Source organism: Chelonia mydas, chromosome 6 (assembly GCF_015237465.2).
Source record: "Chelonia mydas isolate rCheMyd1 chromosome 6, rCheMyd1.pri.v2, whole genome shotgun sequence".
In the NCBI taxonomy this organism is placed as follows: Eukaryota; Metazoa; Chordata; order Testudines; family Cheloniidae; genus Chelonia; species Chelonia mydas.
In genome coordinates, this window is record NC_051246.2 from 14,708,377 (window position 1) to 14,732,534 (window position 24,158).

Consider the following 24,158-nt stretch of genomic DNA (forward strand, 5'->3'; position numbering starts at 1 on the left):
GCCGCTGTATGCATTCTTTCCCAGTGAATTGTCCTTTCTGGGCACGTGGGGAGGAATTGTGGGATAGCTTTGGAGCACTAGCCTGGGTTGTACTGTGGTCATGTTAGCAGCGGATGCGCTGTGTGCTCGAGTGTTCCCTCGTCCCTGGGAGGGGCCAGCTGGCATGGGGTAACTGCACCAGGCACTGGAGGGAAGGGGGTTAGTGTGTGGATGGGACTCGAGCTACGGGCAGTGCTCTTGTGAACTCTGCAGGGACGACAAGCCCCAAGACAGATCTTCTCAGAGGCTGCTTCCTTCCCCCAGCGGCTCCTTTGCTTGGCCACGTGAATGAGAAGCAATATTAGGGCGGCGCTGAGGTTCGCAGATACACCCGGGATCCCTGGGATGTGCCATTTCGGGGCTGTGCTGCACTTCCGGGGACATGGATTGATGTTTCCTGGTTTCCTTCCCATACCCTCCAATTCTGTAATCCCTCTGGCCCGCGCCACGGTTCGGCTCTCCTCCCGCGTCCGTGCCACGGCTCTGATTTGGGGCCTCGCGGCCAGAGGCGAGTCTGACTGAGTTCTGGCCTTGGAGCAGAGAGGTGATGCGCTGGCACGGGCTGTTGGAGGTCAGTCCACCCAAGCCCCAGGCTGAAGGTTCTGGGGCAGGGCGGCATGCCCATGGCGTGCTCAGGAGTGCCCGGAGGAACCCCTCACTGTGGGCATGGCGGTACCAGCCATCGTTCCACCCCGGCACTGTGCGTTCCTAGCTAAGGTGGATGCTCATCCGCTCCCGGCTGTCCTGCCTGGGGCTGGGTGCGGCTCCCCGCCCCTCGTGGCTGTCATTTGCATGGAGGGTGGAGCCTGGGGGGGGGGCTCGGGTTGTGTGCTGGGGGCTCCCTGCTGCCATCCAGGGAATGCTTGGAGCCTCAGCGTGCTACGGGATGTGCGGGCCAGACTGTGTCACAGCTGGTCCCTCGCAGGAATCCCTGTGATGGTGCAGTAAGCTTGGCAAAGAAACAGCTGCTGTGCCCCTTTCCAGAAGTGGCTGCATTTCAGTGCTGGGGTGAGGATCCCTGTATGGTTGGTGGGGCAGATTTCCTGTTCTTTTCATGCTATACAAAAGGACCGGAGGTTGACTGCGAACCTTTAGCTGGCCCTCCTGACCAGTGGGGGGAATCCCCTCCCCCCAGCCCCTTGTATGTGGGGCATGCCATGGCGTGGAAGAGCATGGCGTGGGTGCACATTGGCAATCCCTGGCTGGCACCCATGTTGCACTAGTTTGTGCCCGGGGCCGGGAAGAGAATCAGTTGGCCTGTGACCAGCTCCTCCCTACCACATACGTCCCTCACCCATCTCGCTGCCTCTGGGCTGCCTGGGATCTGTGGGTGCTGGCAGGGCTCCCACGGAAGCTCTGTTCTTGGACCAAAGTGAGGCCATGAAATTGAAGCCCAGGAGAGCTCTCACCCAAGCAGAGCTGGGAAAGGGGCCTGAACTTCCCAGGAGCCTGGGGGTGGGGTGGGTTTGCAGATGAGCCTGTCCCTTCTGGAGTGGACACGGCCGTTGAAAGGCCTGGGGTGGGCAGGAGGTGCAGCGCGTGGCTCTGAGACGAGAGCTGTGTGCTTTCTATGCTACTCTCCTCAAGGGTTTCTGTAGCGCCCATCGCCACAGCAACCGAGTGCTTCCTGGGGAAACTGAGTCTATGTTGGCGGGTCCCTGCAGGGGCGTGGTCCTCTTCTCCTTTCCTTGGCTATGGGGGCCCTGCTGGACGGAGCTGTGTCCTGACCCACAGCTGCCTTTGCAGAGGACAGAGGCTGTGAACTAGCTGTGGAGGTGTGGGGCAGCTGTTAGATGCCGGAGGGTGGCTGGCTGCTTGCTGTGCTCCAGGAGGTGGGTTATCCAATCCAGAGATACTCTTTCTCTCCCCCCGGCCTTGAACCCCCACTTCCCTGCTTTTTTAGGCAGCTCCCTGACTCCCCAGCTGAGATCAGGGCCCTGTCACTGCGTGGACACCACCTCTGCTCCCAAGAGTTCCCAGTCTGGCTAGGCCAAGGGTGGGAGGGGAAACTGAGGCACAGAGAGGGGAGGGGACTTGTCCAAGGCCACCCAGCAGAATGTCAGGAACAGAACCCAGGTGTCCTGGTGCAGTGACCTAACTGCTGGGCCAGGCTGCCGCCTCTGACCATGCCGAGCACTCGTGCCATGGGCCTTTGCTGCTGTGTTTTGCGCCAGGGTCATTGTGGGGCAGCTGCTTCTCCTTCAGGCTCTCTGGTGCAGACGGGGTTAAACAGGTTGTTTCCAGTCAGGATCCCTGATGCTGGGAAATCCCGTCCCCTGACTGGCAAAGCGGCTTAGGTGTCTCTGCTGGGCATTGATTAGTGCCAGGCAGATGCTCTCTGCAGCCGCTGGCCAGCTGGCTCCCTTGGCCAAGGGCCCAGCCGGACTAGGGGCTGCTCCCACTGGAGCCAGGGCCAAAGCCATGGGCAGGTTCCCACAGTGGCCCCTCTGTGACCACTTGCCCTTAGGGAGCGGGAGGAGCGTTCCCCAGCCGGTGTGACTGGTTCCTTTGCCCCAGGGATCTCCCTCCCCACTGGAGAGCTCTGCACGCTCCAGTGCCCCCGGGGCCCATGCCCCACATCCAGGCTCTGATCTCTCACACGTGCCATCCCCCACCAGGCTGCAGGGGCTCTGCTTATCGCAGGCCCTTGCTGTCCTGGCTGGCATCTGGAGCTCCCTGGCGATGTTCATATCGAGCCCCGCCATGCACATGGAGAGACGAGTCTAGTTAATGGTCTCCAGGTCCCTAGGAGGGGAGGTGATTTCTGCTAACCGGGGGCTCTTCCCTCTACCAGCCTGGGGCTGGGAGCTGAAGTGACAAATCCAGGGGGGAGATAAGGGGCCCATGTTTAACAGGGAGGGAAATTAATCATCGGAACAGCGGACCCAAGCACAGGAGAGCTGCCGGCACTTGGCGCCTGTAAATCCAGGCTGGATTGCCTCTCTACAGCTCTGCTCCAGCTCAGCCCGGAGCTCTGTGCTGGCCGCAGGGATCGCTGGGGGATGCTGGCTGGTTGTACGGCAGGGCAGGCTGGATGGCCAGAGGTGGCCTGCTGATTTACAAAGGCTCAGATTCTCCCCTCTGCCTTAGAGCTGCTGAAAAATGTAGCCGGTTGTTTTACTGCCCGTTTGAGAGGATTTCCCCTCCCCCAGTATCCCCAGCCTCGGCCATTCAGACATCAGGAGCCTGGCTTGAAAATCAGGAGATCTTTAGAAACGGGGAGGGGGTTCTCTTTCTCCTGAGTGGAGCCTTTCGGGTCACGGTTTCAAAGAGAAAGCCAAGGTTCTTGCAGCCTCCCCTGACTCCGGGAGCTGGGGATTGAAGGAAGGCACCACGGAGGTGCCACCACATAGCGCCAGGCTTGGGATACAATCATGGGAGCTGGCAGACTCCCAAATGTTGCTGTTCCACAGGGTGGCTATTTGTGCCAATAAACTGTGGCCGTGACACCCCCTTTCCTGGAGAGGGGGTCCCCTTGGTGCTGGGAAGGGCTTCTGTTTTCCTTGGGAAAGCTTTGCCAAATGTCACCTCTGCCTCTGTCCCTGGCGGTGCGCCAGGCATCTGGGGCACATGGGGAGCCCCCCAGCTGTGTTCTGCTGTGGGTGGCCCTGTTCTAGCTGTGCCTGCCCCCAGCTCCAAAGGGTCACCAGGGCTCTGGCCTGGCACGGCTCACCTTGAAGAGTCGTCTCTGTGCAGCAGCTCCGAGTCCGGGGTCCCTTTGAGGGTGGCGGGGTCGCGTGCCGGGGACCCCTGCTGCAGCGGGCACTCACTGGGAGCAGGCCGCTGCCTGCGCCGGGCGTGCTGTGCGCTGGGTCCTCGGGGGCTGTGTGGGCTGCAGGCCACCTTGCTTTGCAGAGGGAGAGCAGAGGCCGGGACCCCCTGGCTGGGCAAGCAGCCTGGCTGGTGCGTGTGGTGGCCCCGAGGGTCTGAGCTGCACCTGGTACAACACAGGGGAGCAGGCCCCAGCTCGGCCGGTTCTGCAGGTTGGCTGTAATACCGTTCTATGAGCTCAGGAGCTCGGTTCTTGCAAACCTTGGCCCGAGAGTGTGGCAGCAGGGCTGTGACCCCCCCCGCCCCAGGGGAGTTAACGTGCTCCCTGTGAGCTGCTCGGACCCTGAAATGGGTCAGAAACAGGCCCCCAACACCCCCTCACGCCTTTCCCTCTATCTTGCAAGGTCAGTGTAGCCCTTCCCCCTCCTGGAGGGTCAATGGGGGTCTGGTGCCGCTCTCCCCGAGGCAGGCCCTCCCGGTCCCCTGGTGCCTTTCCCATGTGCTGTGCCCAGGCAGCCAGGTCTGGAATCGCTCCCCACCCCCTGGGTCCCCTGGTGGCTGCTCTCCGCCCCAGAGCTGGTTGCATTTCAGGGCTGTTGGGGGGGAGGAGCTGTAGGGACATGCTTGCTGGGTCCCTTCGTGGCCTGAGCGCAGGTGGGCAAGGCTGGTGGGCTCTGGCTCAGGCCCGGCTCTCGCTGTGCATGGCTGGTGGCCTAGCGGGTGAGTTCCCCGTGGGCGTGGCGCTGACATGCCGCTCCTGTGGAGGGGGTGGTGCCCAGAGCAGCTCCAGGTGAGGTCTGACGACAGCAGCCTCCGTGCCCTGCCCCACTCGCTCTCGGGTCGCGCCCCAGGAAGGCAGCGCGAGCTCCCCCCGGCCAGTCCCCTGGCCCATCCCTGCGTGCTGAGACGGGCATGTTCATCTGGGAGGAGAAGATCAGCCTGCCCTGGCTCCCTGTCCGCATCTCCAAGCTCTGGGGTAAGGGGGGGAGGCCGAGGCCCCGCGTCTGGACTTGGGGCTGAGTCCTGGAGGCGCGGCCCTGGCGGGGGGGAGGTGTGGGGGAGGAGGAGATATCAGGCACAGCGGTGGGGTGTCACTAGCTGCTAAAGGGAGCCTGCGTGTTGCAGGCCTGCAGCCACATGCCTGCCCTGCCCAGCCCAGCGGTGGGGGGGAGGGAGGGAGGGAAGGGAGGGTGTGATCCTGGTTACACATGCTGCAAAGAATGCAGAGCCCTGCTGGGTGGGGGGAGGGAATGGCTAATTGCTGGGGGGTAGGGGCTGAGCAGAGTCCCGCACCCTGGGCCTGAGAGCAGCAGGTCCCCTTCAGCCAGGCTGCAATTTTAGATCGACCCCATGTGGCTCCCTGACCTTCAGGACTTGGTGCTGGACCCCTGTGGTAGTGCTGCAGGCCTGGTGCTTTGGTGATGGGCCGGGAGGCGTTTCCGGTGCTGAGCCCCAGTTCTCAGCCGCGTCTAATCCTTTGGGCTGGTGTGTCTCAGCCTGCCGGCGGCGCTGTCTTCTTCTGGGGCAGCTGGGTAACTTTCCGTCCAGCTGGCTGCGAGGGGACGAGTCAGACACACGCACACCTGGCAGTTGCCATCTCTGTGTGTCGGTGAGAGCGCCGGTGTGTGCGGTTGTCTGTGAGATCGCCTGTGGGGCTGCGTGTGATTGTGTGTGAGACTCTGCAGGTGAGACAGTGTCGCTGCGTGTGACTCTGCGTGAGCCTGTGACTGTCTGTGTGTCCGACCCGCGTGACTGTGTGCGTGAGAGAGACTGCCGCGGCGTGTGCCTGTGAGGGGCTGTGGGAGAGACGGTATCTGTGAGCGCGCCGGTGGGCTGTGAGGGCGCCCATGGGCTGTGTGGGACTCTGCATGTGTCTCGGGGAGGGAAAGGCCTTTTTGCAGTGTCAGAAATTGCTGGCATTCTTTGCTGCTGTGCACATGGGAAATGGTTTGTTGTTTTCAGGCCGGCAGCGCTGTTGGGATCTCTTGGCCTGGCCTATGCAGCCCAAACTGAGAAATCTGGCCCAGTGAGGACGGACCTGCCCACCGGTGCAGCTGCCCTCTGCGAAAGGGCCCCTGCTTGCTCCCCGGGCACTTCCTAGGAGGAGGGGCGGGATGTTGGCATGGTTGTCACTCTGTGGCTGGGCGCAGAAGTCGGCTGGCCATGTGGTTAAGTCCTGGGACTTGGAAGGTCTGCGTCCTGCTCTGGCCCTGGCCCCATTCATGACCGTGGTGTCATTTAGACCAGAGGTTTTACACTGATCTGGGGACCCAAGTTTTCTGGGCACCTGAGGAGTGGTGCTGGGGACCCCACTTTCGAGGGGCGTTGGGTACCCACTGCTCCAGCTGGGAGTCGCGAGGCGCGACAGGGCGGGGCTCTGCATTTCCGACAGTCCAGCCCCAGCTGTGCCCAGATGTCACTAGAACTGCTCAGTGTGAATCTCTGTGCCACAGTCCCCATGTGGAAAATGGGGATCACTCCCCTGTGAGCCTATCTGCCTCCTCTGGCAGCCCGGCAGAGCCACCAGCCCGGCTGAGAGGGACGGTGGATTCCGGTCCTGCTAGTGCGCTGTCGGCAGAATTCCCACCCTGGGTTCTCTGTGCATGCCTCTCTGCAGCTGGTGAGGTGCACGGGGGTTGCTCAGCCTGCAGAGGGGTCACCGAGGGCAGATCTGACCTGCAGACCCTTCCTTGGAGGTATTTAAACTACTTGGGCCAGAGGACGTTTTGGTTGCAATTTTCCATGCCCTGAAGCCAGGCAGTGCTACCCCCTGTGGTCGCAAGCCGGGAGCTGAGCCTTGCTTGGCCAGCCCCTTGGCGGGTACTTTCCCAGCTGGAGCTGCCTTCCCCATTGAGGGAGCATTGAGTCCCATGGACCCACCATGTGGCATTCAAGCACTGGCTGTCCATGGCAGTGAGATAGATAGATAGATTCATAGATAGATATCAAGGTCAGAAGGGACCATCATGATCATCTAGTCTGACCTCCTGCACAATGCAGGCCACAGAATCTCACCCACCCACTCCTTCGATAAACCTCTCACCTACGTCTGGGCTACTGAAGTCCTCAAATCATGGTTTAAAGACTTCAAGGTGCAGAGAATCCTCCAGCAAGTGACCCATGCCCCATGCTACAGAGGAAGGCGAAAACCCCCCAGGGCCTCTTCCAATCTACCCTGGAGGAAAATTCCTTCCCGACCCCAAATATGGCGATCAGCTGAACCTGAGCATATGGGCAAGATTCACCAGCCAGATACCCAGAAAGAATTCTCTGTAGTCTCCTATCTCCCTTTGTCCCACAACAGTAAGAAATAAACCGGCCAGGCCAGGAGCTGGGAGCCATGGTGCCAGGACTGTGGTGTCAGCCCCTCTCCTCTAGGGCCTGGCCAGTCTCTCAGGCAGGAAGGGGGCAGTGGATGGTAGCAGGGTCCAGGTGTCCTCATAGACCGCTGCTTTCTAACCTAGCAGGCTCCCTGCCCCTCTCCTGCCGCGCTGCCAAGTGCAATGAAAGAGTTCACAAAGTGAGTGTCAAGCTTCTGTCACTGCCATCTCCATCAGTGAACTGAACAGGGCAGGGCACAGCTCAGAGAGACTCAGGCCCGTCGCTTACACCCGGGGCTGCTTCCACCCCTGCCCAGCATGGGCTCAGACGCTCAGGAGACTCAGGCAGTGTCGCTGGCTGGGTCAGTCACACCTGGGATAGCTCCCCTCCCCCACAGCGATGGGCTCAGACTCTCTGTGTTGGGCACCCCTGGGGCACGTTTTGGAGGTTTTCTTGACAACCAGAGTAACTGGAGACTGATTTGATTCTCTTTCAGTGAAAGCAGGGACCCCTGGGAGTGCTGGCGAGGCCGGTCGCGCCTCTCCTGGCCAGGGGAACACAGAGCCAGGGGCTCACCCAGGCCGTGGTAGGGAGGGAGTAGCCTGGTCCCAGCCTTTGGGGAGGCAGGGGCCCTGTCCATGTCTGCCAGCTGGCATGCGTGTGTAGAACAAAGGGCCTGTGGAAATGCATCTGGGCAGTTCCGGCCTCTGGGGTGGGGGCAAAACCCTGCCCTTGCTGACCCAGCCCTTCCCCTTCTGTGAGGGGCAGGGGCCTCGTTCCACGCTAGCCACTGGCCGCCTGGAGGGATTGGGTGCCCGGGACCCTGCCTGTGGGGCTCCTGGAGGTGGTTACCTGCCCCGGGGTTCAGTTGCCATGGTGGCCCCGGGCCAGCACTGAGCTGTCTGATGCACACGATGCATAGCCTGGCACTGTGAGCCCTGCCCCCATCCCCTCTGTGCCCCGTCCTGGCTGCAGTGCTGCAGCCTGGCAATGGGGGCCGTGAGCGTGACCCACGGGCCGTGTCCAGTGGTCACTAGAGCCGGCCCAGGGCCTGTGGTATTGGGCTGCCTGGTAGCTGTGTCTGACAGCCCAGCTGTGGGGAGCATTGGTCAGACGCTGGGCCTCGAGCAGTGCCCTGAGGTGGCCTGGCCCTGGGCTGCTCTGGCACCGCCCGGCCGTCGGGGGCTGGGACCAGGTGGGCATGGGGTCAAAGCATGGCTCTGAGCTCTTGCTCCTGTCCCGGCCACCTGGGTCCGGCCACTCCCCAGCCAAGCTCCCCTCAGCCACTCCTCAGGCCGAGTCTGCAGGTGTGGTGATGGCATGGGGTCGGGAGCAGGAAGGGCTGTGGGGCCCTGCCCTCTCTAACTACGCTGCCTCTCCCCCCCACCAGAATCCCCCCGGCTGCCAGCAGTGCCCTGCCCCGGCAGCGATGACAGGATGCCCGTCTGCGCTGCGGCGGGCGGGCACCCCCCAGAGTGCCCAGTGAGCCGGATGCCCATGGAGGGGCAGGACGAGACCCCCGGCCATGTGCCAGCCCAGGAGGGGGACGCCCTGCGGGTCAACCAGCTGCACAACAGCAACAACAACGCCTCGCCGGGAGGCTGGCTGGGCCGCAAGGGCTCCCGCTCCCTCTCGCCCTTCGGCCCCCGGGCCCCTGCTGGCGCCAGACGCAATCTGAGCTACCTGGAGCGCGTCGTGCTGGAGCTTGTGGAGTCGGAGCGCACCTACGTGGAGGACCTGCGCAGCATTGTGATGGTGAGCCAGCCCCCGCCCCCCTGCTCCAGCTGGGCAAGAGACACAGGCTGGCCCGCTCTGTGCCTCGCGTCACAGCAGCACCCCCTGCTGCCCCTGTGTGGCGCTGCGTGGCTCCCCCGACCCCATCCGCCCTGGAGCTAGGGGCGCCTGGAGTCTCTGGCTCCTCTGTGCTGTCAGCCCCACTGGTACCAGCACCTGGGAGGGGCATAGTGCCATGCCAGGCTGGCTGGGTCCGTGCCCCTAAACGCCCTGTGGGGTAGGGTTCAGGGGGCATCTTTCATCCCCATATTGCTGGTCTGGCTTCTCCCGGGAGGGGTCTGCTAGTGGGGTGGGCTCCCAGCATGCACCGGGGCTGGGGGTGAGGGAAATGGGCGGGGGGTGCTGGCAGGGTCGATGGGGATAAAGCTGCCCGCAGGGAAGCTTGTCCCATTGGCTCTGCCCTGGCAGGCTCCAGGGCGGGCTGGGCTGGCGTGGGGAATGGCGCTGCCTGGGGCAACAGGACGGGGAGGGGGGACCCGAGCCCTGCTCCCACCACCGACTGCAGCCCGCTTGGCCTGGGGGAAGCTCCCCTGGATGGCTCTGACGGGAGGGGAGGGCTGGGGGGCCTCTCTGCTCGCTGGCCCGCGCCGTGGCTCACTGCGGGCGCCTGGCAGGACTACCTGGGGAAGATCATCGACACCGAGGAGCTGCTGCTGCGGCCGGAGCAGGTCAGCGCGCTCTTTGGGAACATCGAGGATCTCTACGAACTCAACAGGTGAGCCAGGCCCAGAACCGCCCACTCCGACCCGACCCCAGTAATCCTGGCCCCCTCCGTCCCTGCCCCCCGCCTGCTCCGTCCTGACCCCAGCCCCTCCATCCCGGCCCTGCCCTCCGGCCCAGCCCCCTTCATTCCTGCCCCTGCCTGCTGTGGCCTGAGCCCCTCTAACCTCCGACCTGCTCCAGCCTACTTCCCCTGACCCCCGCCTGCTCCGCCCCTGCCGACTCCAGTACCACCCCCACCTCCTCCAGCCCCACCCTACCTCCTCCACTCCCCCTCTCCAAAGGGGATGAGGAGTAAATGCCCCAGGACGGGCTTCCCCTTAGAATTGGAGAAGTCGGGGTTAGTGCTCGGCAGAAAGGAACTGTGGCACCTAGGGAGCCTCCCGGGCTCCCTGCCCCGGCTTCTGCCAGTGCCCCTCAATCCCAACCCAGAGCCCTGTTCTCACAGCCCTGGGCTCTTTCCCCACCCCCCACCCCCAGCTCTGCCAGTGACCCGCAATCCCAACCCACAGCCCCTGTTCTCATAGCCCTGGGCTCTTCCCCTCTCCCCACAGCTCTGCCAGTGCCCCTCAATCCCAACCCGCAGCCCCTGTTCTCACAGCCCTGGGCTCTTCTCCCTCCCACCCCCCAGCTCTGCCAGTGCCCCTCAATCCCAACCCACAGCCCCGGGCTCTTCCCCCCGACCCCCCAGCTCTGCCAGTGCCCCTCAATCCCCCCCTACAGATTTCTGACTTGTGAGCCGGGTATCTCGTTGCCAGTCTCCAGAGGTGAGAGGCTGATGCCACGCGCTCCCCGGCCCTAGGACAGCAGTGTCAGAGGGAGCCGCCCTAGGAGGGCAGAGGAGCGGCTCCGGTCCGTATCCCTCCCCATCTCCCTTGGCTTGACACTGAGGCTGTCCCAGCCGAGAGCCCTTGGGCGGGGTGGGGAGGGGTCCTGTCCATTGAGCTCTTTGCGCTCTCTGGTCGGGGCCCGCGTGGCACGAGTGTCACACCGGTGGTGTGGCTGAGAGCCGGCCAGGCTAGGGCCCCGGGGAGAGGGGGCAGCCCGTGCGTGCGTCTCCTCTCGTAACACCTGCTTTGTTTTCAAACCCTGCCGGCACTGGAAGGGGCCCTGCCCTGCAGGTGGGTACCACGTCGGGCGCACTGCATGGTCCGCTGCCTGCCCTCTGCTTGGGGGTTTGTGTGCTGGGAGCGGCGGGGGGCATGCCTTGTATGCATGCAGCACATGCCTGGCCCGTGTGTCCCCTGGAGAACACGTGTGCTTGGCAGGCCCGGCCCGTGGGTCACCCGGAGCATGCGTGCTCTTGGCGGGCCCTGCATGACTGACAGTCTCTGTCTCTGCCCAGCGAGCTGCTGCAGGACCTGGACAGCTGTAACAGCGACCCTGTGGCTGTGGCCAGGTGCTTCGTGGACAGGGTAAGGGGGCTCTGGAGGTGGCACTCAGTGGTGAGCGGCTGGCGAGATGGCCCATGGCATAGCCCTGCGCCAGGCGAACTGGTGTACTCAGGGCCAGCACCCTAGCATGCGAGCGTCTCCCAGCTCACACGCCTGGTCCAGCATGTGGCCCTGAGGGATTTCATGGGATGGCCCCCGCTTGGCCAGGGTGGGGATGGGGGAGCTCGCGGTGCCAGCCGAGGGAAGGGGAGGAGGACTGGCTGGGGCACTCTGGGGACGCTTGCAGCACTGAGGCACTTTTGCGGGTGCTGATGCCCGGGCAGGTGGAGTAGTGGGAGGGCAGTGCCCAGTGTAAGCACTTGCTGGCAGCTGTGGCCGGGCACAGGGAGGGGTGCAGCTGGGGTCGCCAACTGTCTAATCGCACAAACCCAAACACCCTTGCCCCTCTCCCTGCCCCACCCCTTCTCCGAGGCCCTGCCCCCACCCCTCCATCCCCCTCCCCCATCACTCACTGTCCCCTACCCTCGCTGATTTTCACCAGGCTGGAACAGGAGGTTGGGGTGGGGGTGAGGGGTGCGGGCTCCGGGAGGGTGTTTGGATGCAGGAGGGGGCTCAGGCCTGGGGCAGGAGGTGGGGGTGTGGGAATGGGTGCAGGCTCCAGCTGGCGCTTACCTCGGGCAGCTCCCGGGAATCGACCGGCATGTCCCACCGGCTCCTAGGCTCAAGGGCAGCCAGACGGCTCTGTGTGCTGCCCTTGCTTGCAGGCACCGCCCTGGCAGCTCCCATTGGCTGTGCTTCCCAACCAATGGGAGCTGCGGAGTCAGCACTTGGGGCAGGGGCAGCGCGTGGAGCCCCTGTGCCGAGGGGCTTCTGGGAGCCGTGTGGAGCCAGGACAGGTAGGGAGCCTGCCTTAGCCCCGCTGCGCCGCCGACCGGACTTTGGCCTATTAAAATCTCCCAGATTGATTTCAGAAGCCACTGGGACATCAATTCCGATTCCGCCGGGAGGGTTGGCAACCCTAGGTGCGGCTCCTGGGGCTAGCGTGTGGGCAGAGTGCTGTGGGAGGGGGCTCCCCCTGTAGACCTCACTCACGGTCTCTCTCTTTCCCCCCGCCCCTTGCAGAGCCAGGATTTCGATATCTACACCCAGTACTGCAACAACTACCCCAAGTGAGTGTGCCCGGGGTGGGCACCCAGCTGCTAGCTGGGGCTGTGCCCGGGGCGGGGGATCCCTGCCTGTCGGGAGGTTGCAACCCACGCTGGGGTGGCCTGGCTCTGGCAGCAGATAATGGGATCTTGCCAGTTTTTTGAGGGGGACGAGTTGGAAGTTGAGATGGGGCATTGCCAGAGCTGGGAGGGGCCAGCGTCCCCTCCTGCAGCAGCCTCTCCCAGCATCCCAATCGCAGGTGCCTCAGTCTGTGGCCTGGGAGAAGAAGGGGCTGTGTGCCAGCTCCCCCTCTGCGCGAGCTGTGCACAGGAGCAGGGGGGCTGGTTTCTGCCCCCGCGCCTATATGTGCCATGTATATGTACTTTGCATCCCTCACTGTTATGTTCAGGTGCTGTGCCAGGCCCTAGTCCCATGTGGATGGGGCATCTCCCATCACCGTGGTGTCTGGGTGCTGTGCCAGGCCCCTGCCACGTGTGGGTGGGCATCTCCCATCACTGTGTTGTCTGGGTGCTGTGCCAGGCCCCTGCCACGTGTGGGTGGGCATCTCCCATCACCGTGGTGTCTGGGTGCTGTGCCAGGCTCCTGCCACGTGTGGGTGGGCATCTCCCATCACCGTGGTGTCTGGGTGCTGTGCCAGGCCCCTGCCATGTGTGGGTGGGCATCTCCCATCACCGTGGTGTCTGGGTGCTGTGCCAGGCCCCTCCCCCACATGAGTCTCCCCTCACCGCAGTGTCTGGTCCCTGCAGCTCGGTGGCGGCTCTGACCGAGTGCATGAGGAACAAGCACCAGGCTAAGTTCTTCCGCGAGCGCCAGGAGCAGATCGGCCACATGCTGCCCCTGGGCTCCTACCTGCTCAAGCCAGTCCAGAGGATCCTCAAGTACCACCTGCTGCTCCAGGTAAACGGGGGGTGCCTTCCGCCCCCCACTGCATGGGCACTGTGGCGGCACCCCACCTGTCACACGGCACCCCTGTTCTACTGTGCGCATCACAGAGATCACCGCCTCCGCACCTCCTCCCTCACCCGCTGCAGGGCGCCCCCTGTCCCCCTCCATCCCCATCACTGCAGCATCACAGACCCGTCCCCTCTCCAGGGGCACTGCAATCCCCTTCCTTCCTTCCTTCCTTCCTTCCACCCCATGCTGCATCCCCTCCAACCGCAGTGCCTAAAGGTGCCCTGTGAGCAGCCCCACGGCTGTGTCCCCCAGCTCAGCCCTGCCCATACCCTGGGGAGGGTGAAGGGAGCGGGGCCTCTGGTGGGAGCGGGGCAGCGACCCCTCACGCTGGGTGGTGTCCCCAGGAGATCGCGAAGCACTTTGACCTGGAGGAGGCCGGCTACGAAGTGGTGGAGGAGGCCATCGACACCATGACCTGTGTGGCCTGGTACATCAACGACATGAAGCGCAGACACGAGCACGCCGTGCGGCTGCAGGTGAGCGCTGGTGCGGGTGCGTCCCGCCCCCGGCCGTGTGAAGGCAGTGCCTAGCACCGCGATCCGGGGAACGGCTCCCTGGTACTGGCTGAGAGCCTCGCGCGCTTCCCAAATGTCCCCGTGGGAGGTGGTAGCCAGCCCCTCCCAGGCGCTGCCTCTTACCTGGCCACATCAGCGGATCCTTCGCTCTGGGTCCGGAGTGGGGACGTCTTGGTGCACCCAGGTGATCCTGGCCCTGTGTCCCTGCCCTCACAGAAATGGCCTCCCGGTGCCCTGGAGCTGGGATGTGGCCTGGCTGGGTGCTGGCAGGGGCCCAAGGCCAGCAGTGGTGCCAGGATTGGGGGCAGCGGGGCTGAGACACCCCCTCGCAGATCTGTGGGGTGTGTGGCTGGTTTGACAGAAGCACCACCTGAGGCCGCCTCCCCCCCAACCTCCCCAGGAGATCCAGTCCCTGCTGCTGAACTGGAAGGGGCCGGATCTGACGACCTTCGGGGAGCTGGTGCTGGAGGGCACCTTCCGGGTGAGCCGAGTGCGCAACGAGCGCACCTTCTTCCTCTTCGACCGCACCCTGCTCATCACCAAGAGACGGGGCGACCACTTCATCTGCAAGAGCCACATCCCGGTAACCCCCCCGCACCGTGGCTCCGTGGTTCCCCCCAACCCCCGTGGCTCCGTGGTGCCCTACCCTGTCGGCAGCCGGTCCAGCGAGTTGGATGGCGTGGCCTCCTGCCCGTTCCCTGTACCACCCCTCTGTCCTGGGGCTGGGAGCCTCAGGGGGCTGCTGGTGTGGGGAAGGGAGCCTCTGGGGGGAGCTAGTGGTGCTGGCAGCATGGGGAGGAGAGCCCTGAGGGGTGGGCAGGGGCGGCCTGGGGTGGGGAACCCCCAGGGGAAAGGGGAGCTGCTGGCAGCACGAGGAGGGGGAGTCCCGGGAGGGGGCTGGCGGTGGGGGGGCTGGCACAGGGAGGGGAGGGGGAGCCCCGGGGGGGCAGGATGGTGGCAGTGGTGCTGGCACGGGGAGGAGAGGGGGAGCCCCAGGGGTACGGGTGTGGCCCAAGCCCAGCCCCTGGGAGGGGAGTCATGCCTGGGTTGCGGATGTCGCTCTCTCCCCAGTGCTCCTCCTTGATGCTGATCGAGAGCACCAGGGACTCGCTGTGCTTCAGCGTCACCCACTACAAGCACAGCAAGCAGCAGTACAGCATCCAGGTGGGCGCCCTGCGGGGCACGGAGGGGCCGGCTGGGAGCCGGGGGGAGGCGGGCTGGGCGCCCTGCGGGGCACGGAGGGGCCGGCTGGGAGCCGGGGGGAGGCGGGCTGGGCGCCCTGTGGGGCACGGAGGGGCAGGCTGGGAGCCGGGGGGAGGCGGGCTGGGCGCCCTGCGGGGCACGGAGGGGCCGGCTGGGAGCCGGGGGGAGGCGGGCTGGGCGCCCTGCGGGGCACGGAGGGGCCGGCTGGGAGCCGGGGGGAGGCGGGCTGGGCGCCCTGCGGGGCACGGAGGGGCCGGCTGGGAGCCGGGGGCAGGCGGGCTGGGCGCCCTGCGGGGCACGGAGGGGCCGGCTGGGAGCCGGGGGGAGGCGGGCTGGGCGCCCTGTGGGGCACGGAGGGGCAGGGTGGGAGCCGGGGGGAGGCGGGCTGGGCGCCCTGTGGGGCACGGAGGGGCAGGGTGGGAGCCGGGGGCAGGCGGGCTGGGCGCCCTGCGGGGCCAGCCAGTGGTGGTGCAGGGGACTGGGTTCTCCAGGGGTGACGTGTGGTGCCTGGCTCCATGTCATCACGTGTCCTTTGCCTCAGGCCAAGAGTGTGGAGGAGAAGCGGGTCTGGACCCACCACATCAAGAGGCTCATCCTGGAGAACCACCACGCCATCATCCCCCAGAAGGTGAAGAGCCCTGGTGCCACCCACCAGCTGCCCCTGGCCCAAGCCCCCATGGTCAGAGCCCCCACCCCACCCATTGAGTCGAGCACTTAGGCCTGGGGCCCATGCAGACAGGGCCTGAAGCCAAGCCACGGCAGCTGGCTTCTGAGGCCGAGGGCATGTGGTCTGGGCTTCGGGTCAGCCCGGCTGTGCCAGAGCGCAGGGATCAGCAGCTACCCGGTGTGGGAAGGAGGGATGGGGAACGCAGCCCCCCGTCACGCTGGCGGCTGTATGTCACAGATCCACAGGTCCGGCACTCTCGCCCAGCTCTGGAACAGTCCCTGGGAGGAGCCCTTCAGCGCATCAGCCCCCGGAGGGTTGCTCACTGGGGTGAGCCCCTGGCTTCACCACCTCCTAGGGCCAAACCTCGGAGCCTTCAGCACCCCGCTTCACACCGTGAGCTCCCTGCAGCGAGTCCATCTGGATTGGATACCTGGGGAAGACTTGTACCCCCCAAGGGAGCGATGCACCCCCAACTTAATCAGGAGGGACTGTCAGCCAGCGCTGTAACAGCAGGAGGGTTTATGAGATGTCTGGAACACAGCCTAGAAAGTCCTCGGTTAGCATAGAGAAGGGAAAGTTACAGCAGAGTCTATCTGGGTCAGTCCAGAGCCCTCTGACCCCTGGTCAGTCCCAGTACCCCAGCTTCTCCTTCCAGCAGCCCACACTTAACAACCCTCAGTCCTTTGTCCATGTTCCCAGGCAATCATTGTCCCCTGGCCCTCCTCCCTAGCCCTTTGTTCCTCAGCTGGTCACACCTGGCTGGCTCCCTGTGGAGAGTGGGCCCTCCGTGGTCGGTAGGTGCCAAATGTCCGGGCAATTGGAGTGGCCATTGTCTTCTGGGACTCTCCATGGGAATGGGGGGCCCAGGCCCCGGACAGCCAGGTGTCAGTCTCACCTGGAGCTCTGCAAAGAGCGAACAACCTCCCCAGCCACCACCTAGTTAATCATCCAGCACATAGGGGAAATCGAGGCACACACAGTACTCCTACAAAGCATTATGAAGAATTCCCACTGCTGCGCTGCCCTCCCTGTTCGCTAACCGACTGATCTCTGCACCCCTAGGCTAAGGAAGCCATCCTGGAAATGGACTCCTCCCGTAAGTGCTCCCTCCAGCTCTCTGTCTGTCTGTGGGGCGGGGGTGGGGTGTCTGTCTCTGTTCCTCTCTCTGGGGCGGGTCCCGTGGCTGTGTGCGTCTCTTCTGGACTGCTGGGCCAGGCCGGTGCCCCACAGAATGATGACCCTGGCAGGGGCGCTGCAGGGATCAAACTGGGGGCTTTTGGGTCTAACAGCACCAGTCCCTAGTGCCTCAGCTGTGGGACCTGGCTCTGTGAGCGCACAGGCTGCGGCAGGCTCGTGTGCCAGGCCCGGGCTAAGCTCCTGGGGCCCATCTCGCCCTGCGCTCACTCTGGCATGCTGCAGGGGGCAGGACTCGTTCCCCACCTCCCTGCGCACTTTGGCGCACTGCAGAAGCGCTCACCCGCACTCCTCTGCCCCTTTCAGACCCCGCTCGCTACAGATACAGCCCGGAGCGGCTGAAGAAAGCAAAGTCGTGCCAGCCCCTGGACGAGGTGCCCCCGCAGGCACGGCAGGGGCGCCGACAGTCGGGTAAGAAAGGAGGGTGTGTCGAGGGAGGGTGCAGCCAGATTGGGCCTTGAGTCAGTGATGGTGAAGGATTGGCGTGGCACATGGCTCCCCCTGGCACTGGCAAGAGTGATGCCTGCAAGCCGGGCTGTCTGATGGGGCATACGTCTGGGCTGTGCTCGCACAGTGAGTGGGCAGGTGGCTGACTTGCTCCCTGTTGCTCTGTGGGGGTGAGGGCGGGACTGGATCATCCGGGTGCAGGGCAAGCACCGGACAGTTTGGGGCTGAGTCCTCGCCAGCTGGCTCAGGCCAGTGCCCATGGGGGCACCAGAGATGTGGGGGTCTTTGTGTCCCAGCCTGCAGCCGGCCCCTGCCCGTCCTTCCCCCTGGGGTTGTTGTCGGGCGAGCTGTCAGCGCTGGCTGTAATGGTGGCTGTTGCACGGCCTTGCCTGGCGGTAGCTGGTCCCTGAGCATCCAGCCCTGGTATCCGTCCAGGATCTACCCCATACCCACCCGTCCTTCTCCGGGTCAGATCACGGAGTTGACTGTCCTACTCCGGACTCAGCATCCTCCTAGCACACAGGCTGCATGGCCGGTCGGGAAACGCGCTCAGATTGGTCAGCTGTCCCTGCCGGTGTGGCTGGACTCCCAGCCACCTTGGCTGCTGTCGGGCCCAGGGCAGCCCTGCCTCCTCTGCTAGGCAGGGCAGAGCAGGCCAGGCTGCACTTCGGCAGCTTCCCGTGTCTCGGAGGGGCCTGCAGCTCAGCCCTGGACACTTGCCGCTCTCCTGGGGGCAGTGGCCTTCTAGCAGGGCAGGAGAGAGACCTGGGCTGTGAGCGCTGCTGGGCCTATGCCTAGATCTCCTCCCCTTCCTCGTTCCCCGCGTGTGGTGGAGGCTCGGGCATGGCTGGCTAGCTCAGGCCAGACAGAAGTGGTGCTGGGGGAGGGGAAGCAACCCCCAGGTACGCTCTCTTCCCCACCTGTCCTGTGAGCCCATGTTCAGGGTGACAGGGGTGTATGTCTGTCAGGCCCCTGGCTGAGCTGCAGGAACCAGGGTCACCTTTCCCCATCTGCCTCCAGCCAAGGGTATGTGTCCCTGCATCAGAGAATAGCTGTCCCCTCTACCGCCATTGGCTGGCTTGAATGGAACCCAGGAGTCCTGAACCCCAGCATTCCATGGCTGTCAGCCTGTAGCTGTGAACCCCCGCAGGAAAGCGTCTGACCTCCCCACCATCTGTGCTGCTCTGGGATTCACACCCATGGGGCTAGGATCGCTTGGACCCTTCTCTTCAGGGACCCCTGCCCAGCAGCAGGTGTGACTGGTTCCCCCAGGGTGCCACCTGGAACTGAGGTACTACTGAGCCCACCTGACCCACCAGCCTGGGCGCCCTTTACACCGTGCTGCTGTAACAAGCTACAGAGCCCTCCAACCTGCACTCTCACCAGCACCCATACAGGTAGGGATGCACCCAGCTGCAGTTACATGCAGATGCTGTGATCAGCCCTGCATGGGAAGGCTCCAGCCAAGGAACTTCCCAGCTACTCAGGCACGAACCGTGCTCTGGTGTGTAAACCTAAAATTATACCGTCTTGCACTGCATAGGGAACTGTGCAGCGTAAGCTTATGAAATTCGCCCCTTCCCTCAATGGGGAGCGGAATATACGACAGCTTTCCTTCCCGAGTTATGATTGCCACACAGTGATTTTAGACAAAGCAAAAACAAGTTTATTAACTACAAAAGACAGATTTTAAATGATTATAAGGGATAGCAAACAGATCAAAGCAGATTACCTAGCAAATATACAAAACACACAAACAAACTAAGCTTAATATACTAAAAAGATTGGATATGAATAGCAGATTTTCACCCTAAGAGATGATACAATCAGGCTGCAGATTCTTAAGGCACAAGTTGCACTTGCTGACAGTGTGGAATCCGAAGGTCTTTCATACACAGGCTAAAAATCCCTTTAGCCTGGGTCCAGCATTTCTCCCAGTTCAGTCTTTGTTCCTCAGGTGTTTCCAGGAGTTCTCTTGGGTGGGGAGTCAGTGAAGAACCACGATGATGTCACTCCCCTGCCTTAAATAGCTTTTGCATAGGGCGGGAACACTTTGTTTCAAAGCTTGGTTCCCACGCCAGTCAGTGGAAAAATACTGACATCCCAAGATGGAATCCAGCACCAGGTGACCTGGTTACATGTCCCTGTAGTGTCACAGTAGCCATAACTCGGAGGCTGTCCGTAGCGTCCTCAGGAAGGCGTCCCGGTAGGAGACAAGCTTCTCCTAAGGCCTATTGTTTTCCCTAATGGTCCTTCCCCACCCAGCTTTTCAGAATGAAAGTATCTTTGTCTACTGGGCGTTCCCCAGTTGTAAAACATTTGGAATATGGATACATAGTCAATATTCCTAACTTCAGATACATGCATACAAATAGGATAATCAAATTCAGTAAATCCTAACCTTTCCGATGACCCCTCACATGACTTATCTTGCATAAAATACATGATGATTATGTCATAATCACGTCATAATAATATCATTGTGAAGAATATGGGGTGCACTGTCACAGCGGGCTGTTCCCAGACTCTGGAGGGCAGAGGGCTGCTGTGAGCTGGGGTCGCTGACTGCACCAGGCAGGTTGTCTTTCCCGGCCCGCAGAAGACGCAGCTCTGGTGCATGCTGCTGAAATCAGGTGGTGGATATAGTGCTTGGCACAGACACGTCGAGCTCGTGGGAGGGGTCCTCGGTCGAATCTCTGCAAACCGTCACTAGTAAATTACATGCAGCCACCTTCAGGCCGCAGCGCTGAGATGTAGGAAAGGCCAGAGAGCAGGTTGTCAAGGCAGTCTTAGCTCCACCCCTACAGTCTATAATGACCTGACAACATGGTTTTTCCCCAGGCCCCCTGCCCTGTTCATTGCACGGGTGGGCTGGTGCTCAAGGAATGAGTTGCTGTTCAGTATTTGCTCCTGGTCGTTCAGTGTTCGGCCCCAGGCCTGGCTTCCTGCTCACCCCCCATCCCTGCCCCAGACGCCGAATTACTCGTTTCCTTCTGGGCGTGTGTATGGGGCTCGTCAGACTGGGAACCAGAGAACTTCCCGGACAGCAGTGAATTGTTCTCTATGACCTGCCAGGTGGGGGGCTGCTATTTATCCCCCTCAGACAGGTAGGGACTCAGGCACAGAGATTAAGGTCCAAAGTGTCTGTTAATTTGGGTGCCCAAGTTGAGACCCCTGGGTTTGAGTTTATCAGAGCACATGGCATCAGGTAGCACTGACATGTTCCAAGCCCAGCCCCGAGTGCCTTCAGGTGCAACTCAGCGCCCAGGGCCCCAGTCACACTCCCAGTAAATGAGGAAGTGGCACAGATCCACAGGTCCAGTGCTCCGGAACGGTCCCTGGGAGGAGCCCTTCAGTGCGTCAGTCCTCTTAAGGTCTCTCACACTCCCTGGGATGAGCCCCTTGGCTTCACTGCCACCTGGGGCTGAATCTCAGAGCCTTCAGTACCCCACTTAGCACCGCAAGCACTATGCAGCAAGTCCACCTGGATTGGACCCTGGAGGGAGACTTGCCCCTCCAAAGTGACTCTCAGCCAGCACTGTGAAAGCAGAAGGGTTCATTAGATCTCTGGTACACAGGCAAGGACTTTCTACACTAGCAAAGAGAATGGAAAGTTACAGCAGAGTCCATCTCGGTCTGTTCAGATCCCAGAGCTCTCTCTGACCCCTTCTTAGTCGCCTTCCAGCCCAGAAGCTTCTCCCTCCAGCAGCTCCACACTTAACAACCCCTCTGGCTCCTCCTCAGTCCTTTGTCCTTGTTCCCATGAAAACATTGTCCCCTGGCCCTCCTCCTTAGCCCTTTGTTCTCCAGCTGGTCACACCTGGCTGGCTTCCTGCAGAGGGTGGGCCTTCCACAGTCACTAGGTGCCAAAATCCGGGCAATTGTTTCTGAGACTCTCCGTGGCATGGCCCCGGCCCAGACAGCCAGGTGTCAGTCACACCTGGATCTCTGCAAAGAGTAACAACCTTTCCCCCCCATGTAGTCAGTCATGTAGCACATAGGGGAAACTGAGAGAGACACTCTATTCATATGATGAAAAAATGCCCACTTTGTCACAGGAACACACAATGAGGGACCACCTGGAAAAACGCTGTTTTGAAGTGTTTTGCCCAGCATCACCCAGGAACTCTGGACAATTCTCTAGGGCAACATTCAACTGCCCAAGCCAGGAGACCCGTTTGTCTCTTCCTGCCATCCCCTGCCTCATTCACCTCACCCCTTCCAGCTTCTGGAACCAATGAGGCAGGGTCCTACAGACGACAGCCTCCTGCACTGCACCCTTCCCCAGAGCAGGGCCCATCCGGTGCGCTGATGAGGCAAGAAAAGCATAGTATTCTTTGACTGTTGTAATGCATACTTGCACAAGAGACAGGGTTAAGGTGATACAGGCAGCCTTAGATCTGGCATTTCCTAATGTGAGTGTTTGACAATGCAGCTTCAATGTTCCTTTAACATAGCTCTTTGCATGTAATTCCTTAGTCTGCACAAAACCAAACTGAAAAAACCAGCAGCTCCATCCTGCAGCATCATCAAATTGACCCCCAGTGGTCGTCAGCAGGGTTGGAACCTTTAGATCCACCCCACAGAACTCTGCTGCTTGAGCTCACAGAGTAACTTGCAGCAGTAGAAGGTTGTCATCCTCTGTGTGGACCAGCGTGAAGGAGAGACCCTTTGCCAGTGGGTTTCACAGCTGTTCGCTGGCAGCAGAGGGTGAGATTCAGGACTCCTGGGTTCTGTTCCTGGTGCTGGAGGGCAGATTGCCCGGCTCCCTGAGCGGTGTCCTCTCTTTGCCCCCTCCGTGGTGGCCTCCGTTCCCAGTGGTGGGAATTCCCCACCGGGGCGGAGCTAGCCTGGTGGACCCCAGACAAACTGAAGCTTGGCCCCACGCACATCCCCTTTACGTGCAATCAGACTGCTGCCCGCCTGCCCGGCCAGGAAGGCAAAGTTCAGGGCCCAGAGCCTTGGGCAAACAACGGCGGGTCCAATGGCAAACCATCCCCTGCTTCCACCCGCTAGCCAATCGGATTGGCTGGCCAAAGGCTGGCGTGGCGCCCTGTCTGCCGTGGGCCAGCAGGGCTCAGAGCTCCCTCGTGTCTCCTGTTCTGGGATCGAACCTGGAACCAGCCACCCTCTGATTGCTGCCTCTGTGCAGTCCTGGGCCCGGCTAGGCCCCATAAAGGCACCACCTCCCTGTGGCTGCCCGGAGAGCAGGCAGGGTCCTGCACCCGTGGGGTCGCTGGCTCTGGAGCGGTTCCCCCCTTCCCTGCAGAGCCGGAGGGTGAGAAATGGCACCATTCTGCTTGTCCCCGCACCAGAGCTGCCCGGCCAGGTCTCTCTCCCCTGCTGTGCTGTGGCCGAGTCGCTGTCAAACACCCGGGGGGTGGGGTGGGGGGTCGTTGCTGGGCTGGCTCCCAGGCCCAGCCCCTCTCACTGGGTTATCGCAGATCCAGCCGGCTGTGCACAGCCCCAGCCAGGGCCAGGTTGCTGAAGCCTTGGGGCGCTGGGACTGTGGCCTTGGGTGGGCAGGGCAAGCCCCCATCAGTAGGGCTGCTTTGGGGCTAGCTGTGGGCAGGAATAGTACGTGGCCAGCTATAGAGCATCCTGGGGGGACATGCTCAGTGCCCTGCATCCAGCACCACACCAAATACACAGGTACATAGATACACAGGGCTAGCGCAGCCGTAAGTAGGACAGCCGTGTCTCGGGGGGCGGTGGGCACTGCCGTGTCTCGGGGGGCGGTGGGCAGTGCCAGGCAGTGAGGTGCAGAGTACACAGGTGGCAGGGCTAGTGCAGCCGTAGGTAGGACAGCCGTGTCTCGGGGGGCGGTGGGCACTGCCGTGTCTCGGGGGGCCGTGGGCAGTGCCAGGCGGCGGGGTGCAGAGTACACAGGTGGCAGGGCTAGTGCAGCTGTAGGTAGGACAGCCGTGTCTCGGGGGGCGGTGGGCACTGCCGTGTCTCGGGGGGCGGTGGGCAGTGCCAGGCCGCGGGGTGCAGAGTACACCGGTGGCAGGGCTAGCGCAGCCGTAAGTAGGACAGCCGTGTCTCAGGGGGCGATGGGCAGTGCCAGGCCGCGGGGTGCAGAGTACACCGGTGGCAGGGCTAGCGCAGCCGTAAGTAGGACAGCCGTGTCTCGGGGGGCGGTGGGCAGTGCCAGGCGGCAGGGTGCAGAGTACACCGGTGGCAGGGCTAGTGCAGCCGTAGGTAGGACAGCCGTGTCTTGGGGGGGTGCAGGATATACAGCCGCTCGGAGAGCTGAATTGGCTCTAACGGCTGCGTCTGTCCTGTCCTCAGAGCCCTTCCACCTCCGACGCCGCAGGGAGCAGCTCCCGGATGGACTGCGTGGCAGCGTGGGGTTGGGGCGTGCAGGCCGCAGGAAGTCCGGTGCGAGCTCCGCTCTACGGCCTGGGGCACGGGGCTGGAGCGCGGGCCAGGGGACGGGGGCTGTGGTGCTCTGGGCTTGGTGATTCCTGGCGCGTGGTACTCTTGGGGCCAATCACAGAGGTGCGGCGAGGGGGCCCGGCGAACGCATCTCTCCAGCCCCCTGTGGCGGGTGTGAGGGGCCGTCGGGTGGCAGATGGGCTGCCCTGGGGCCCCGCTTTCCAGGAGCGGGAGGCGGTGGCAGAGGAGCCGCGGCATTGGAGAGGCGCGTTCCCGGTGCGCTGAGGTTGCGCTGGGATTGGGTGGTGCCTGTGCCCCGCAGGGTGCGGGGCTGGGCAGAAAGCAGATGTCTCCCAGCTGCGACCCTGGGGGGTCCAGACCTGCCCCACAGCTGTCGGTCGCATGGCCGGGGGGCAGGGTACAACTGGCAAGCCTATCACTTGCTGTTTTCCCTACAGAGCCTGCCAAGCAGATTGTCAAGCAGCTGGGTGAGAAAGGTGAGCGAGTCCCTGGGATGCCCCCCGCCCCCCCCCGCATGCCCGCTTTGGGCTGGGCAGAGCTCAGAGCCCTCCCTGCTTGGCCGGCTGGCTGGGG

General features: G+C 62.9%; 1 protein-coding gene across 12 annotated transcripts in view; it reads left to right on the forward strand.

The window, feature by feature from the left end:
* The window catches only part of PLEKHG3 (pleckstrin homology and RhoGEF domain containing G3), a 45,554-nt gene that overhangs the window by 13,840 nt on the left and 7,556 nt on the right, over positions 1-24,158 (forward strand). For 3 of the 12 annotated variants that reach the window (XM_037899274.2, XM_037899276.2, XM_037899281.2), the window contains exons 1-14: positions 4,653-4,786; positions 8,522-8,886; positions 9,540-9,640; positions 10,991-11,060; positions 12,162-12,208; positions 12,953-13,103; positions 13,505-13,636; positions 14,076-14,258; positions 14,747-14,839; positions 15,420-15,506; positions 16,608-16,641; positions 17,046-17,150; positions 23,478-23,567; positions 24,023-24,061. In XM_037899274.2, the coding sequence (XP_037755202.1) occupies positions 4,723-4,786; positions 8,522-8,886; positions 9,540-9,640; positions 10,991-11,060; positions 12,162-12,208; positions 12,953-13,103; positions 13,505-13,636; positions 14,076-14,258; positions 14,747-14,839; positions 15,420-15,506; positions 16,608-16,641; positions 17,046-17,150; positions 23,478-23,567; positions 24,023-24,061 (1,561 nt within the window). In that variant the 5' untranslated portion in view covers positions 4,653-4,722. Of the gene's footprint in view, positions 1-4,652; positions 4,787-7,627; positions 7,718-8,521; positions 8,887-9,539; positions 9,641-10,990; positions 11,061-12,161; positions 12,209-12,936; positions 13,104-13,504; positions 13,637-14,075; positions 14,259-14,746; positions 14,840-15,419; positions 15,507-16,607; positions 16,642-17,045; positions 17,151-23,477; positions 23,568-24,022; positions 24,062-24,158 lie in introns of those variants that run through there. The other 9 variants (XM_037899282.2, XM_037899283.2, XM_037899277.2 and 6 more) reach the window with 6 other exon arrangements.